Source organism: Orycteropus afer, unplaced genomic scaffold (assembly GCF_000298275.1).
Source record: "Orycteropus afer afer isolate SDZICR_OR568_19922 unplaced genomic scaffold, OryAfe1.0 scaffold00035, whole genome shotgun sequence".
NCBI lineage: Eukaryota > Metazoa > Chordata > Mammalia > Tubulidentata > Orycteropodidae > Orycteropus > Orycteropus afer.
The window spans coordinates 8,532,939-8,548,816 of NW_006921622.1; the positions used below are offsets into that span (position 1 = coordinate 8,532,939).

The following is a 15,878-nucleotide window of genomic DNA, read 5'->3' on the forward strand; positions in this document are numbered from 1 at the left end:
TAGTGATACTGCCTCGGAAACCCAAGGAGGGGTCGCTATGAGCTGAGTCCGACTCGACGGCACATAACAACAACTGGAGTACAAATACAAGTTCTTTACACATCTAAAAATATCTAGCTATTCACATCCCATACCTCCTGTGATTGCTGTACTAAGGGAAAAACACATAGACCTCAAAGGAAAAAGTAAGCTTTATTTCCTTATAATACTTTTATAGTATTACAATTCTTACAATATTTTGTTTTCTTACAAAAGTCTTATAATACACTTTCATTCCTACATCCTAAGGCTCTCCTTTGCATTAGCTTTTGTGAAAATGCAGTGGGGTTTCTGTGTAAAATGATGGAAAGATTGGCAATAGATATTGGTGATGGCTGCACAATATGATTGATATAATTTTGTCACTGAATTGCACAAATAAATTATGAATTGACAAATGTGTTGTCTGTATTTTTAAAATAATTAAAATAAAACAAGCCATTTGAGGATGATCACAATGTCCATTCTAATCATGTGGGTCCACAGGGGACACATGTCTGGCACTGATGGGAGAGAGCTCCTGAAAATCTTTGTGGGAATGCAACATTTGAAAAATATTCCAAGATGGCTTACAGGAAGTATTTTCTGTGTGATTCCATTTGATAATAACAACTTTCAGATATTAACAATGTGTTATAAATTCTAGCAAAAGTTCATTTATTCTAATTAATTGACAAGTCCTCTCTAAAGGGAAAATCTTATTTTTAAAAATTATTTTGTGTCATATCAGGAACAATATCACAAATGGAATAAACTTAGATCTTCTTTACAACTTTAAACATGAAAAAAAAAACACACACACAATTGCCATTGAGTCAATTCTGACTCAAGGAGATCCTGTATGTTTCAGAGTAGAACTCTGCTCTATAGGGTTTTCAATGGCTGATTTCTGGAAGTAGATTCCCAGACCTTTCTTCCAAGGTGCCTCTGGGTGGACTAGAACCACCAATCTTTCAATCAGTAGCAAAGTGCTTAACTGTTACTTCCACCCAGGGATTCCTACTTTACACAGTAATTTGCACACAAACAAAGGTTGTCTCCATGTGGTTCACAATACCACTCACTCTACACTCACATACCCCTCTGCCAATGGCACATTTTGCCACAGTTCAATCATTGGTTTTGTTTCTTTCTTTGTTTCAGGGCCTCAAGGGTATTCATTCAACAACTGTAGGAGACTCTGTCTTAACTGATCTCCTTTGAATAATACTCCTGACTCAGTTTCACCAGAGGTCAACAGGTGTTTCTTGAAAGTTAAAATGACAAATTCTCATCTTCATGAAATCTGGCATTTACTCTGTCCAAGTAAATTTATACTTCTGAACAACTATAATCAATTCACATTGTAATGATTCATTCATTCCTTAACCCATTAAACATCAAGCATGAGTTGAGTTCCTACTATAAGGCAGGCATAACCACAGGGAATTATGATATAAATAAGACACACTCCTTCAAGTGTGGATTCAAACACTGGCTGCACTTGAACCTCAAACCTTTTGTTAGCAGCCAAGCACATTAACCAAACACACACCACCCTACTAATTAAGCTGAATTGAACTATATCCTTCTTTTAGGTAGTAGAAATGAGAAATAATAGTAAAAAGAAATGAGAAACAATAAAAAAAAAAAAAAAAAAAAAAAAAAACCCCACTGCTGTTGAGTCGATTCGACTCATAGAGACCGCTCCTTGGGTTTCCAAGGTGGTATCTTTACAGAAGTAGATTGCCCAATCTTCCTTCCAAGGAGTGGCTGGTGGGTTTGAACTGCCAGCCCTCTGGTCAGCAGTCAAGTGCCTTAGGCACTACACTACCAGAGCTCCCAATGAGAAACAACAGAGATAAAAATAATACATTGTATCTATATTACATTGTATAGTTCCTACAGGACTCCATTCATCTACTTACTCATTCATTCAAGTAATATTTCTTTAATGCTCACTAAGTGTCAGGTGGAGTCCCTGAGTGGTGCTAACAGTTAACACTTAGTTGCTGACCAAAAAGTTGGTGGTTAAAATCCACACAGCTGTGCCTCAGAAGACAGACCTGGTGCTGTAATTCCAGAAATTCAGTCATCAAAACCCTAAGGAGCTGAGTTCTACTCTGACACATAAGGACTCACCATGAGTGGGAGCTGATTCAATGGCAAGTGGTTGGTTTTAAGTGTCAGGTACTACGCTGAAGAGTGCTATACTAGACAGATTTAGGAATCAAATAACTATCTGCAAATATTTGAAAAATTAGAAAAATATTTATGCAACTGCAGAAGGTAGATTTAGTATTCACAGATAAAAGTTAGTCATCAACATTTCTGCTGATTGTGATGAAAATTTTCTATCAAGTGAGCTGTGCACCAGAACCATCTTATGCTTAAACTGGTTCTTCCTATATCCTCCCAATTTTCACCTGAACAATTCCAACACAGCCTGCAGTTATTAACCAAAATATAACTTCTCTTGAGAAGTCCTCCTTGAGCTCCCAAACTAGATTATTTACTGCTGACATCTTTTTAAAGGATCCTAAGTTCACCCTGTCACACTTACCACTAATTCTAACTCTAATTACTTATATAACATCTGTTCTGTTGGTCTCCCCTATTAGACTATAAACTTTATGAAGTCAGGTGCCAGATCTGTCCTGTTCACATTTGAAAAATCTAACCCCAGGATAGTGCCTAGTATGTAATATTTGGTTTAGTTACTGCTCTGAATGAATAAATGGATGGATTATACTGAGAAAGATGCTTATTTTGAAAGGCAGGACCAGAGAACTTCCATGGTGTCTTCCAATTCTGTGATTTCTTTGTAACAGATTTTAATAAGACTTTTTTTTTTTTTTTTTTCTTAAGATATCCACAACTTTCATGCATTGAGCTATACACATTAAAATTTAAAATGTTGTCTAACCTTTCCAGGCAATTTGTGCAGAGTGTGAGATTCATTATATAAGATTACATATGTCATTTATATGCTTATAATGACTGTAAAAATAATAAAAATATTATAACATGTCTTTTTCTAACCTTCAGTACTATGCATGATTAGATTCAAAAGATGCCCAAGGAACAAAAGCAGGAGAGTTTCTCTAATTAGGGACAAAGTAAAATAACTGCACTATACACAATGTATTTTCCAGACACTAAGATCCAATCATTTCTTACCTCTATGTATCTGTAAGGTTTTCATATAAGTTAACTAAGAAAATATATATCTTAAATAGGTTACCTCTCCCACCTTTTGAATGACTCACTCACTAACTACACTGTCACACAACAACCTAAAATTCAGAACATCTGAATATCTGCCCCTCAAGCATGCTTCCCATTTCCTGAGAGACCCAGGAAATATTCTCCCATGATGAAGGCTAGGGATCCAATCAGGAACAAAGTCTCTTCCCTCCAGTTTTAAGACTATTTGAGAAAAGGAGATGTACGTGTTGGGTGATTTTGCTGTGGTTTTAAGACACAATGCTACTACCTCTTAAAACTAAACCAATTATTTTGGAATAAAATGAACAAAAGATTACTTAATCCCTATAAATGACTTTATTTACATTATGGCTAGCATAACTGAAAGTCCTGTTGCCTGCCAACTTGTTTTAAAATACAGGATAAGTATATACGATCAAACATCTGAAAGTTTTCCAAAGAATGTTAACAGACTTAGCAAGACTTTGAGAGAACCACACTGGAGAAAACACTGGACCTATATGCTACAGTGATAGAATTTAATTAGCTTATCATAACTGCATCAGTACAGAGAGCAGTGAATCAAATATACAAAAATTCTAAATCCAGTAATTCAAAGCTTTCACCAAGAGGAGTGTTGGGGCTTCACTATAATATCACCTCTACCTCAGACTCACAGTCACCAAAGGCAGTAAAATACAGGTCCCGAACTAAAACTTTTCATCAGAGCCACATAAACAAATGTTAGGGAAAATATAGGAAATGGATTGTTGTTGTTAGGTGCCATCAAGTCAGCTCTGACTCATAGTGAGCCTATGTACAACAGAATGAAATACTGCCCAGTCGTGTGCCATCCTCACAGTCCTTGGTATACCTGAGCCCATTCATCATTACAGCCACTGTATCAATCCATCTTGTTAAGGGTGTTCCCCATTTTTGCTGATCCTCTACTTCACCAAACATGATATCCTTCCCCAGGGAATGGTCCCTCTGACAACATGACCAAAGTAGATGAGATAAAGTCTGGCCATTCTCACTTCCAAGCAGCATTCCAGCTGTTTTTTCAGGACAGATTTGTTTGTTCTTCTGGCAATCCATGGTATTTCCAGTATTCTTTGCCAACACCACAATTTAAAGGCATCAACTCTTCCACAATCTTCCTTATTCATTGTCCAGCTTCTATTCCTAAAGTTTTTCAGTAATATATCAGAAAATGTTTCACTGGTATTCATAAGGTTTTCACTGGTCAATTTTCTCAGAAGCAGATGACCTGGTCCTTCTTTCCAGTCTGTCTTAAACCTAGAAGTTCTGCTGAAAACTGTCCACCATGGGTGACCCTGCTGGATCTGAAATACTGTGGCATAGCCCCAGCCTCACAGCAACACTTAAGTCACCACAGTATGACAAAATAACAGATGAGTGGTGAGGAAAATATGATTAGTCTGCCTTAATTATTAGTGAAAATGAAAAGTAAACACGTAGCAAAATATCACGTATCTCTAGTTATCAATTCCCTCAAATACTGGATGAAACTGAACTAAAAGCTGTCAAGAAAGATAGTACAAACAGATGTTTTAAATTTACAATTCAGCATAAACTCTCTAATTTTAAAAGCCCAAATTTTACACATATCTCTGTCCTTCATAACTAAATACCATCTGACTGACTTTGCACCAAATGTTAAACAATGATTCCAAGAAAGTTTGTTTACTATCTCTTTATATACAGACCCTCTTTAAAGTGTTCAAAAGCAAAGATGTCACTTTGAAGACTAATGTGCACCTGACCCAAGCCATGGTATTTTCAATCATCTCATATACATGTGAAAGCTTGACAATGAATAAGGAAGACTCAAGAAGAATTGATTCATTTGAATTATGGTGTTGGTGAAGAATACTGACTATACTATGCACTGCCAGAAAAATGAATTGTCCCAGAAGAAATACAGCAAAAAGGTTTCTCAGAAGCAAGGAAGGCAAGACTTTGTCTCATGTACTTTGACTATGTGCAAAAATGGCAAGGAGGCCACATGTTCTGACCTCCTCTAATCTCACAAGAGGAAGACAGCAGTAACCCAAGGCCTATTACTGCAAGGCCAAACATGCTGCCTCCCTCTAGCCCTTTCACCAACTGTTCCTCCCAAAGCACCCACCACCTCTCTCCTGGGTTCGATAATTCACTGCAGTGGCCACACAGAACTCACAGATTACAGGGTTTATTAGGGAAGCACCAGGCTACAACTCAAGTTCAGAAAGAACGCTCAGTCTCTCTCCCAGCCCACCGTCCCTCAGCCAAGAGTTTCTCACAGTCTCTTTCCCAGCAGCGCTGGTCCCTCGGTGTCTCACTCAGCAATGCATGTCTCTTGCGTCTCTTTCCCAGCAACGCATGTCTCAGGAGCCCGTGTCTCTTTCAGCAGCACGTCTTCCTCAACCAGCAATCAGAGAGAGTTCTGCCTCCAGGAGGTCTCCTTTTGAGCCCGGCAGGGTGGTCAAACTAGCCAATTATAGCATCAGAACTCTAAGCACCTGAGAGAGAGTGGGAACCTCCCAGAACATTGTTTTGTGCCACTCCCAACAGAAATATTCCAGGTGGACACCTTCAGCAATCAGGAGCTCCTCAGTTGCTCATAGCAAATCCCACCTTAGAGTTTACAAAGACTTATGGGTAGAAAAGCCACACAAAGTAATTTACTACACTGCACTATGATAACAGGAGGGACCAGTCTCTAGAGAAGGATATCATGCTTGGTGAAGTAGAAGGTCAGCGAAAAAAGAGGAAGATCCTCAAAACAAAATGGATTGACACAGTGGCTTCAACAATGGGTTCAAACACAGCAATGACTGCAAGGATGGTGCAGGAATGGGCATTGTTTCATTCTGTTTTATAGAGGGTCCCTATGAATTGGAGCCAACTAGAAAGCACCTAACAACAACATATATATGTGGATATGTAGATATTTGTTGAAGGTCTAATGTGTGCCATTCTACAGACATTCAACCCTGTAAGCCCTGTCCCTGAAGAGCTTGCTATGAGGTAAGTGAAACAGATACCTAAAACACACACATGCATATATATATGACTACTACAAATTGTGTTAAGTACTGTAAAGAAAAAGAACAGAGATAAAAGGGAGAAAAGAAACACAATTTCAACTGGCAATTCAGGGACCTGATAATTTAAGCTGATAATTGGGTATAAGGAAGCTGGTAGGAGTGCTTGCCAGTAAGGGAGAATGGGAGAGTCTCCAAACCAGTTAATACTCCTTACAACCTTACAATTTAAGGACAATGTTTATTATTAAATTTTCACAGCAATTTAAATGTAGTGTTAAGTTTAAAATAAATTCTTATCAATATATCAGATGCAATTTTAGGAAAAAAAATACAAATTATTATAAACATATTGCTTTCCCTCAGTATTATAATACTAAACAAAGACATGCAGCCATCATTACTCTAGGTATCTTCAAAGTAATAAATTAAGATGATATATTAATACATTAACCAATTCATCACATAGAAGAATTTTTAAGCTGATGATGTCAATAGTTATTGTGCTTACACTCAAGATACTATTAAATACACTAATTGCAATCTCAACACATGAGATTTTACTTTTATTTTTTATTAAATTTTTAAAATTACCTAACCATAATTTTATACACCTCCCAAATTTTAGAAAGGTAAAGCAACAATTATGGGAACAAAGCTATTATATAATTTAACATAAGAAGGGTTTGGTATATGTTTCCATTACATTTGCAATCCCACAGAACTCAGTTTACAAGTAAACTGTGAGAATTATGTGCACTTGTTCCCCTGTTCTGTCATTTCTTCAGGCCTGTCTTCTCACAGCATATTGTGATCAATATCTTCTCATTCCTTCTTTCTTAAAATCCTTCATGCTATCCAGTTCTTTTCTACCTGCATCCTGCCCCCAATTTTCCCCCAATGGAAGGATGCCATTTAAAAAAGGTATAGATACAACCTGTAAATTACAATCTGCTTCAGCATCTGATCATTCAGTTACTAAATAATTTGAGATTGAAAAATAGCTTTCTGCCTAAAAACTCAATGCAGGATTTTGGTGACTGATTTGAAATGCAAAAATGCATTCTGAAAAGTATTTTTCTTCTATGTATTTGTCTTTGAGTGTGTCTGTATTTACAATGTGCCATTGGCTTAGGAGCAAGAGAATACATGTTCTTCAAAGTATTCAATGAAAACGAAAACAAGTACACTTTCTGCCCTGGTTTCTAGTTAGTATACCTGAAAATACAACTGGAATATACCAAGTTTATTCCAGAAGCCCTATTTATTCATCAGCCCAGTTTTCCTCTTCTTTGATGACTGTATATACATTGAGATCAGGAAGGATGCCATTTAAAAAAGGTATAGCTACAACTTATAAATTATAATCTGCTTCAGCATCTGATCATTCAGTTACTAAAAAGTTTGAGATTGAAAAGTAACTTTCTGCCTGAAAACTCAATGCAGGATTTTGGTGACTGATTTGAAATGCAAAAAAAAGAAAGAAAACTCAAAACCACTGTATGTATGTATCATATTTTGTTCATCCATTTATGCTGATGAACATTTACGTTGTTTCCACCTTTGGGCTACTGTGAATAGTGCTGTAATGAATATTGAGTACAAATATCCATTTGCATTCCTGCTTTCAATTATTTTGGGTATATACCTAGGAGGAGAGTTGCTGGATCATAAGGTAAGTCTATGTTTAACTTGATGAGGAACTACCAAACTGTTTTCCACAGTAACTGTACCATTTTACAACCCCATTAGCAATAGATAAGGGTCACTACTATTTCTTTTAAGGAACACAATGCTCCTATTCTGCTTTATCAATACTGGCCCATAGTCAAAATCAACACTCTCTCATTTATTATCACACAGCATATAAACTCTCTCCAAGTTCCTCTTTATGTTTATGACCTATTCCCCTGGCAGAGAATGTGCTGTCCTACCTCTGTCCTCCTGTTATACATGTTCCCAATCTTTACTCAGTGTCTTCCCCTAAGTAGCGTTTTCTCTCCCTTTAGATCCAAGCTAGTAGCTCAAATCTACCTCCTGTACAAAACTTTTCTGACTACACAACTGTTTTCTCTCTCTTCCTACACTAACAGGACATAAAATGTGATGACTGTAAATGATATTTTGCTTTTACTTTTTCTGCATTTCCCTTTCTACCAGTAAATTTTATTATCTTTTTATGTTTACTGACTATTTAGATTTACTCTTCTGTGAATTGTCTATTCATTTCATTTGCCCAAGTTAGCCTTTTTCAACTTTAAAAAGCTTCTGTATATTATTAAATCATGCTCATAACACTATAAACATTTCCCAGATATTTGAAGACCACTGCTTTTCTTCTTTATATTTTAAAAACACTACTCTTAGACACTTCCTTTGCCATATCAACTTCAATTTATTCAAATATTTAATTTTATTTCAATTTTTAAAGTCTGTTTGAATTCCAGTCGAAAATGTATGGAATTTTTAAATTTAATTTTGGAAAAATTAACATTTTTATGATAGTAAAAATCCCCTGCCAAGAGCATAGTATGTCTTTTCATTTGTTCAAATCTCATTTTATGTTCTTTAGTAAGATTTTATAGTTTTCATCATTTATATGTCTCCATTTTAAAATGTAATTCAATTAACTTTCGCATCTTAAGGAATGTATATTTTCCAAGTTGAAAACATTATCAGTATATCAGAGTTATTGTTTGATCTCATTTTTACTGTCTACAAATGTTATCTTTTTCCATTGAAAGATTTTTAAATTTTCATACAGTCAAATATGTCTAACAATTCTTTTATAGTTTCCTTGTCTCTCTGGTCTTGTTTTTTTAAAAAAACTCTGATATATATAGTATATATAGTCTCCTGAACTTTAAGATTTTTAAATTATTTTATTGTTTATATTCAAGTCTTTAATCCATCTGGAATTCATTTTTGTATATGGTTTAAGATTTGAGTCCTATTTTATTTTTACCCTGATGGATAGCCAGTTATGTCAGCACCATTTATTAAATAATCCAACCTTTTCCCAAAGTTTTGAACCGATACTTTTATCATATATTAAATTCTTATGTATACTGAAAACTATCTCAGGATTCCCTGTTCTAGCCTACTGATCATTTTATCTCTCACTATAACAATTCCATATTGATTTAATTTCACTGCTTTTATATCATGTTTTGGTAACTTGTAACTTAAGTTCTCCTTCACTAGTCTTCATTTTCATACTTTTAAAGGCTATTCTCAGGCATTACTTATCCATACAAACTCTAAGATCATTTAATCCATATTTAAAAAACAAAATATAATAAAACCCTGTTGGATTTTAATTGAAATTGCATGACATTACTATATTAATTTTGGGATAATTGAGATGTTTATGCCATGGGGACTCTCAGCAAAAAACATAGTATTCTTTTAATCTTTTCAGATACTCTTTTATGTTCTTGATAATATTTTAAAGTTTTCTTCATTTAAATCAGCCCAATTTTATTGTGTGATTAAATTAAGGCAGTTAATACTTAGGAAAGCTGATAGTTTTATGACTAAGTTTTAAACTATTCATATGTGTAGAGTGTATATGGAAGTGTGGAGAAAACAGGTAATAGAAACATAACTATTTGGAACTATTGCTGAATTCTAGAAATCCTGGGAAATGTGACAATACAGCTAAACTCATTATAAAGTTTAAGATCTAGGACTGGAGATTCTATGTTTTATGTTTCAAATTACACTTTTTTCCCCCCTTACTTTAATTTATAATTATTGCAATCCTGTCTGAAATGGTTTCAGAAACAGCATCTCTGCATTTTTTGCAATTAAAGATATTATCTAAAATGAAGTATTTTCTGTGCTTCTAGAATCAAAATCTCTGAATAAAGTCATTGTGGAATCACTACTATAATCTTACTTGACTGGAAAGTTTAGAAGCTTCCACAGCATGTTCAAAATCTGGTCTTCCAATTACAGCAGGCTCTTTATTCATTTCTCCTTGTCCTTTCTTGTATTCTGCCTAAAATGTATAAATAAAAGGATGCTGAATATTTCTACCTTCCAATGAAAACTTACAATGACATTAGCTAAAATAAAGTATAATAGGCCCTCAACCCCAAAAAAATATTATTTACAACTCAACAAATACAAAACACTGAGTACTAAAAGCAAGAATTATAGTGTAATTATTTGAAAGAATTAAACTTTTTGTAATAAAATAATAACTTAGTGTCAATGTACCCAGTCATTATCATTCTTATGTTTACATATAAATAGCAGGGCAAAATATGGGAACTGTCTATATAATGGAGATCCAAATCAAACTCAATGCCATCAAGTCAATTCTGACTCACAGAGACCCTCATTGGGTTTCCAAGGCTATAAATCTTTATAGAAGCCAACTGTCTCATCTTTCTTCCACAGAGCAGCTGGGGGTTCAAACCACTGACTTTTTGATTAGCAAATGCCTTAACCACTGCACCATCACAGTTCCTTAATTGAGACCCAGCAGTCTGCGTATGACTTTTATGGCTTTGTTTATTCTTAGAAACTGATCTTATCATGTTTGGTTAACCTGCAGTTAAGTTTAGTAAAATAATTAATATATTTTTTAGGGTGAGTTTAGCCTGTGTGATTCAAGCTTTTGGTTCAAATTAGATCTTCATTTTAAATCAGGGTTTTAGTTATGTTTAAATTGTTGTTAGGTGCCATCAGTTGATTTTGACTCATAGCAACTCCATGTGACTCATAGTGACCCCTCCTTGAGTTTCCGAGGCAGTATCACTACAGATGTAGATTGCCCCATCTTCCTTCCAAGGAGTGGCTGGTGGGTTTGAACCACCAGCCTTCTGGTTAGCAGCCAAGTGTCTTAGCCACTATGCTACCAGAGCTCCTTAAGTAAAGTAGTAATAACCAACAAGGGTGTCTTAGAGAAGATGAGTGAGTCATGGCTTAGAGGAAATGTACAAGGGTAAGTGTTGCAAAAGAGAATCTGAACAGCAACAATAAGGAAACAAGTAAGTTCTTTGGGACAGGGTGAGGTGAGAGATAATATGGGGCCAGATAACTGGTAACCTTGACTATGATCTCATACCTGAAGTATACTTATTTCTCTAACAGTATAACACTAACCATAGTAAAGATGAGTTAGGGTAATTCCTACCTGAATAATCTTCATAGCCAAATAGACAATTCAGAGAAAAAAAAAAACAACTGAGATGTCATTAACTCAGATTAATTAACCACACTAATTAAAATAACCATCCAAATACCAAAGTCCTGTTTTGCCTGTTGCAAAAATAAGAAACCCTTTCTGTTCAAGATTAGGAAAGCAAAATTACATTGCTTATGATCTTGGATATGTGGGTTGCCATCTTGATATCTGGTCTGTCAAGTTCCGCGCTATAAACGTGGGTGTCCCGCACATCTTTTCGGTAAGAAATCTGATCAAAGAAACAGTTTTAATTTAAAAAAAGAAAAGAAAAAGAAATTAGTCAGTTCAAAAAGCTATGAGCTTTAATGTTCATAAAATGATTTATCCTTCCCATGATCACTGATTAGCGGGCACACTAATCTTAAGTTTTTATGCACAACATTATTTGGATCAATATGTTAATTCTCTGTACTACATCTAAGACTTACTGACATTATAACATTTCAATTGAATTTATACAACATAAGGCCAAAATCTCAGCACAAAACCAATCTTAAAGGCCTTTGCATATACCACCATACACATCTTTTTGTTTTAAGTGTGTATGTATATATCACATACAGAATATCTTCACCAAGGACTTAAACTTTGCCATCATACATTTTCTCAGTCCCCACTGACTGTAGGGTAAATCCCAGTGCACAAATATAGATTACTTCCTATGAGAGAAGGTGAAGCACTATAAGGCTTCATCGCTCACCTTCTCAATTACACCCTTCTCCCTTTTTTGAGTGGATTATTCAAATGCCCAATAAGAACAGTTACATTAAGGAACATTCTTCCTTAATATGCATGTTAGGATGAATCAAACCAAAGTGTGGCAAACAGAAATTTAAAGAGAAAAACATGTACAAAATTTGCCAGATGTACTTTACATCACAGTGGTCATTCAGATTAACTTGGGTGGCAAATGGGAAGAGACAGCAGAAGCAAACTGTTATAATGTCCAACGGTCAACACTGCACCAGTCTATTCACTTCTTCTTGCTTGAGATTAGTCATGAGCTGAAGCAGTATCAGTTTCTCAGATGTAATTTTGTTCAGTACTATCATCAGGGGCTTGGCTAACCTGTCTATTACATTGTATTCTATTAAAGTTATAATGCAAAGTATGTGAGAATGGTCATTTTAAAAACCTGGCTGCATAGCATGATGAATCTAATCAATGTCACTGAATTATTAAAAAATAATAATAAAAATGATAACCTGTTGCCGTTGAAGTGATTCTGAATTATAGCGACCCTATGGGATAGAGGAGAACTGCCCTCAAGGGTTTCCAAGGCTGTAAATCTTTATGGAAGCAGGCTCTCACATCTTTCTCCCATGGAGGGACTGATGGGTTCGAACCACTGACCTTTCAGTTAGCAGCCCAGTGCTCAACCACTATACCACCAGGGCTTTTTCACTAAATTATCCATGTAAAAAAATGGTGAATTGGAAAATGTGTTGTTATATATATTTGTTTACCATAATTAAAAACAAAACTTTTTCCCCCCCTCCAAAGCATAGAAAGTAGAACACAGAAATATATGACAGGACATCTATATAAAACGCATCTTTTGTACAAACAAGTACATGTAATGTTGATGCAAACTTTCTGTACTAGTATCATCTGGGGATACCTACTAGAAATTTAGATTCCTGAGGTCGATCTCTCACCTTCTATAACAAAATGTCTGTGAATGTGGCCCAAGAATCTGCATTCTAATGAATTTCCCAGTTGATGGCTATAAGCCACAGTTTAGATAATACCTATATAATTTTATTTTCCTTTCCATCTTATGGTTCTTTCTTACTTCCTTCAAAACTAATATCAAGTGCAAGAAATGATATTAATACTTCTATAGGCCCCTATTAAAAAAAAAAAATCACTGCCATCAAGTGTAGTATATAATTTTATTTCAATGAAAGATTCACATAGACTTCTTGCTACTCTTTTACCAGCTTCCATGTGCCTCATCACCAATACTATTTTTTAAACTACATTCATAATCACAAGTCAACTGAATATAGCATAAACACAATTAATATAATTTCAGCTAGAACATCTGGGTTTTCTTTTTTATATTTATATTTTTATAAGCATTGCCTTAAACACTAATTTCAGTTAGGTTTTGTGCATACAAGCAGCAAAAGACACTTAAAAATGAGCTGAAACCTGAGTTATTTTGTTGGATGAATTTTAAATCTTTAGGGATTTAAAACAGCTCAATTGCATTGGTTCAAAAAACAAGACAGTCATCTGCAAATGATGGCCAATCAGCTTTAGCCAATACTGAGTCAAACACAGGCTATGTAAACAAAAACTGATTCTCAGGTGAAAACAAACCAAAATTACTACCCACCTACAGACTGTTCCTAAGTTACTACATTCATATGAAAACCATAGGGGGGAGATGTCTTTTTGTTTAGAAAAGAATGAGGGGAAAAAATGGAAAACCTTACTTTTGAAAAGAACTGCAACCTTTCAGAAATCTATGCTTTACATGGGTTACCTAATTATATGCTGTTCAGCCTAATGACTGCGTGAAGAGAGGTGAACGGCACAAAGGCGACAGGAGCAGGACATTGAATAGGGCCCCATCATCCATGTAAACTGCAAATTAGAGGCCAGCATATGTGACTCAAAACAAATATTAAGATTGACATGAGGTGCAAATTCAAACAAGAGGACACCACAGAGAGATACACAAGAAAAGTGTGGGAGCCTGGTTACTAGTCAGATATTCTGGAATATCACTGGTTGGGCTATTCCGTAGGAAAGGAGGCTTACACCGGGGGATGTTCAAGAGTAACAAGTTCCTGATTTTCACAATCTGCAAGGCTATCTGAACATACATGGTAAGGCAACATGGCTCCCTGAGTAGACTACTCATCTTCCAACACATAACTCATTGCTTAGGTTTGAAACTCATCTGCCACTTTTTAAATGCCTGCACAACAGGTATTTGCTCCATTTTAAAGCCTGTCAGAACCCAAAAAGAATGAAAGTGTGGCACAGCAGAACACAAGTTGGTCAGTGGAAGGTCAAAGAAGAAACCAAAAAAAAAAAAAAAAAATTGAAGTTTCCTATTTCCTAAATAAATTTAAGTCCTAATTGCCAATTCTACTGGAACAGTGAGTTGGCCTCTATTCTTCAGATAGTCTTCTTGTGACAATATAATGTTCAATACAATACAGTTTTGAATAAGGTAAGAGATAGAAAAGATTACCAAAAATCCTCAACCTAGGATGGGTAGAAGCTTGAGCGTCAATGAGTTATTGTACCTGATTTAACGTTTCACTCCTTACTGTATCCTCAGAGAATAGCAAAGAATGCTGACTTTTGTTGTTGAGGTGTTGGAGTTATCTATAAATTTTAGAGGTAAGTCCCTTGTCAGATATGTCATTGCTGAGTATTTTTTCCCAATCTGTAGGTTTTGTTTTCACTCTTTGGAGAAGTTTTGGAAGGAAACAAAAAGTTAATTTTTAGAAGATCCCATTCATCTAGTTTATCATCTGCTGTTTGTGAATTTTGGGTTATGCTTGATAATCTTATTTATGCCATAAATGAGGGTCCCTAAATTTGCCCCTATTTTTTCCTTGAGAAACTTTATAGTTTTAGGTTTCACATTTAAGTCTTTGATCCACCTGGAGTTAGTTTTTGTGTATGGTGTGAGGTACAGATCTTATTTCCTTTTTCTGCAAATGGATATCCAGTTTTGCCAGCACCATTTATCAAAGACACCACCACTTCCCACGTTTAATGGATTTTAGCCCTTTGCCAAAACTCAGCTGACCATAGGTCAACGGATCTGTTTCTGGCTTCTCACTTCTATTCCATTGGTCTATGTGTCTGTCATTGTATCAGTGCCATGCTGTTTTGACTACTGTGGCTGTATAGTAGGTTTTGAGATCCGGCTGTGTGAGATCCCCTACTAGGTTCTTCTTCTTCAATAGTGCTTGGCTTATTCAAGGTCTCTTTCCTTTCCATATAAAAGTAGTGATTACATTTTCCATATCCTTAAAAAAGGGTTGATGGGATCTGGATTGGGATTGCATTGAATGTATGGATTGCTTTGGGTAGTATTGACATTTTCATAAGGTTCCATCTTCCTATCCATGAGCATGGTGTGTTCTTTCATTTATGTAGATATCTTATGGTTTCTTTAAGTAGGCTTTTGTAGTTTTTCTTTGTGCATGTCTTTTGTGTTTCTAGTGAGATTTATTCCCAAGGTTTTTTTTTTTTTAGTTTAGTTTTTTTTTATTGTGATTTGGGTAAAGATTTACAGAGCAAATTCACTTTTCATACAGCACTTCACATATAGTTTGTCTCATGTCATTGACCACAGATTACCACAATGCAACAGCTCCCCTCTCACTTCCTCCCCATAGTTACTTCTTCCCAGTGTCCATCCCTCCATACTC

At 35.5% G+C, this 15,878-nt stretch overlaps 1 protein-coding gene across 1 annotated transcript in view; it reads right to left on the reverse strand.

Moving 5' to 3' along the window:
- The window catches only part of NEBL (nebulette), a 183,457-nt gene that overhangs the window by 116,504 nt on the left and 51,075 nt on the right, over window positions 1–15,878 (reverse strand). The window contains exons 6-7 of the mRNA XM_007936355.2: window positions 11,600–11,701; window positions 10,177–10,278 (exon numbers count right to left, since the gene is read on the reverse strand). Of these exons, the coding sequence (XP_007934546.1) occupies window positions 10,177–10,278; window positions 11,600–11,701 (204 nt within the window). The remainder of the gene's footprint in view (window positions 1–10,176; window positions 10,279–11,599; window positions 11,702–15,878) is intronic.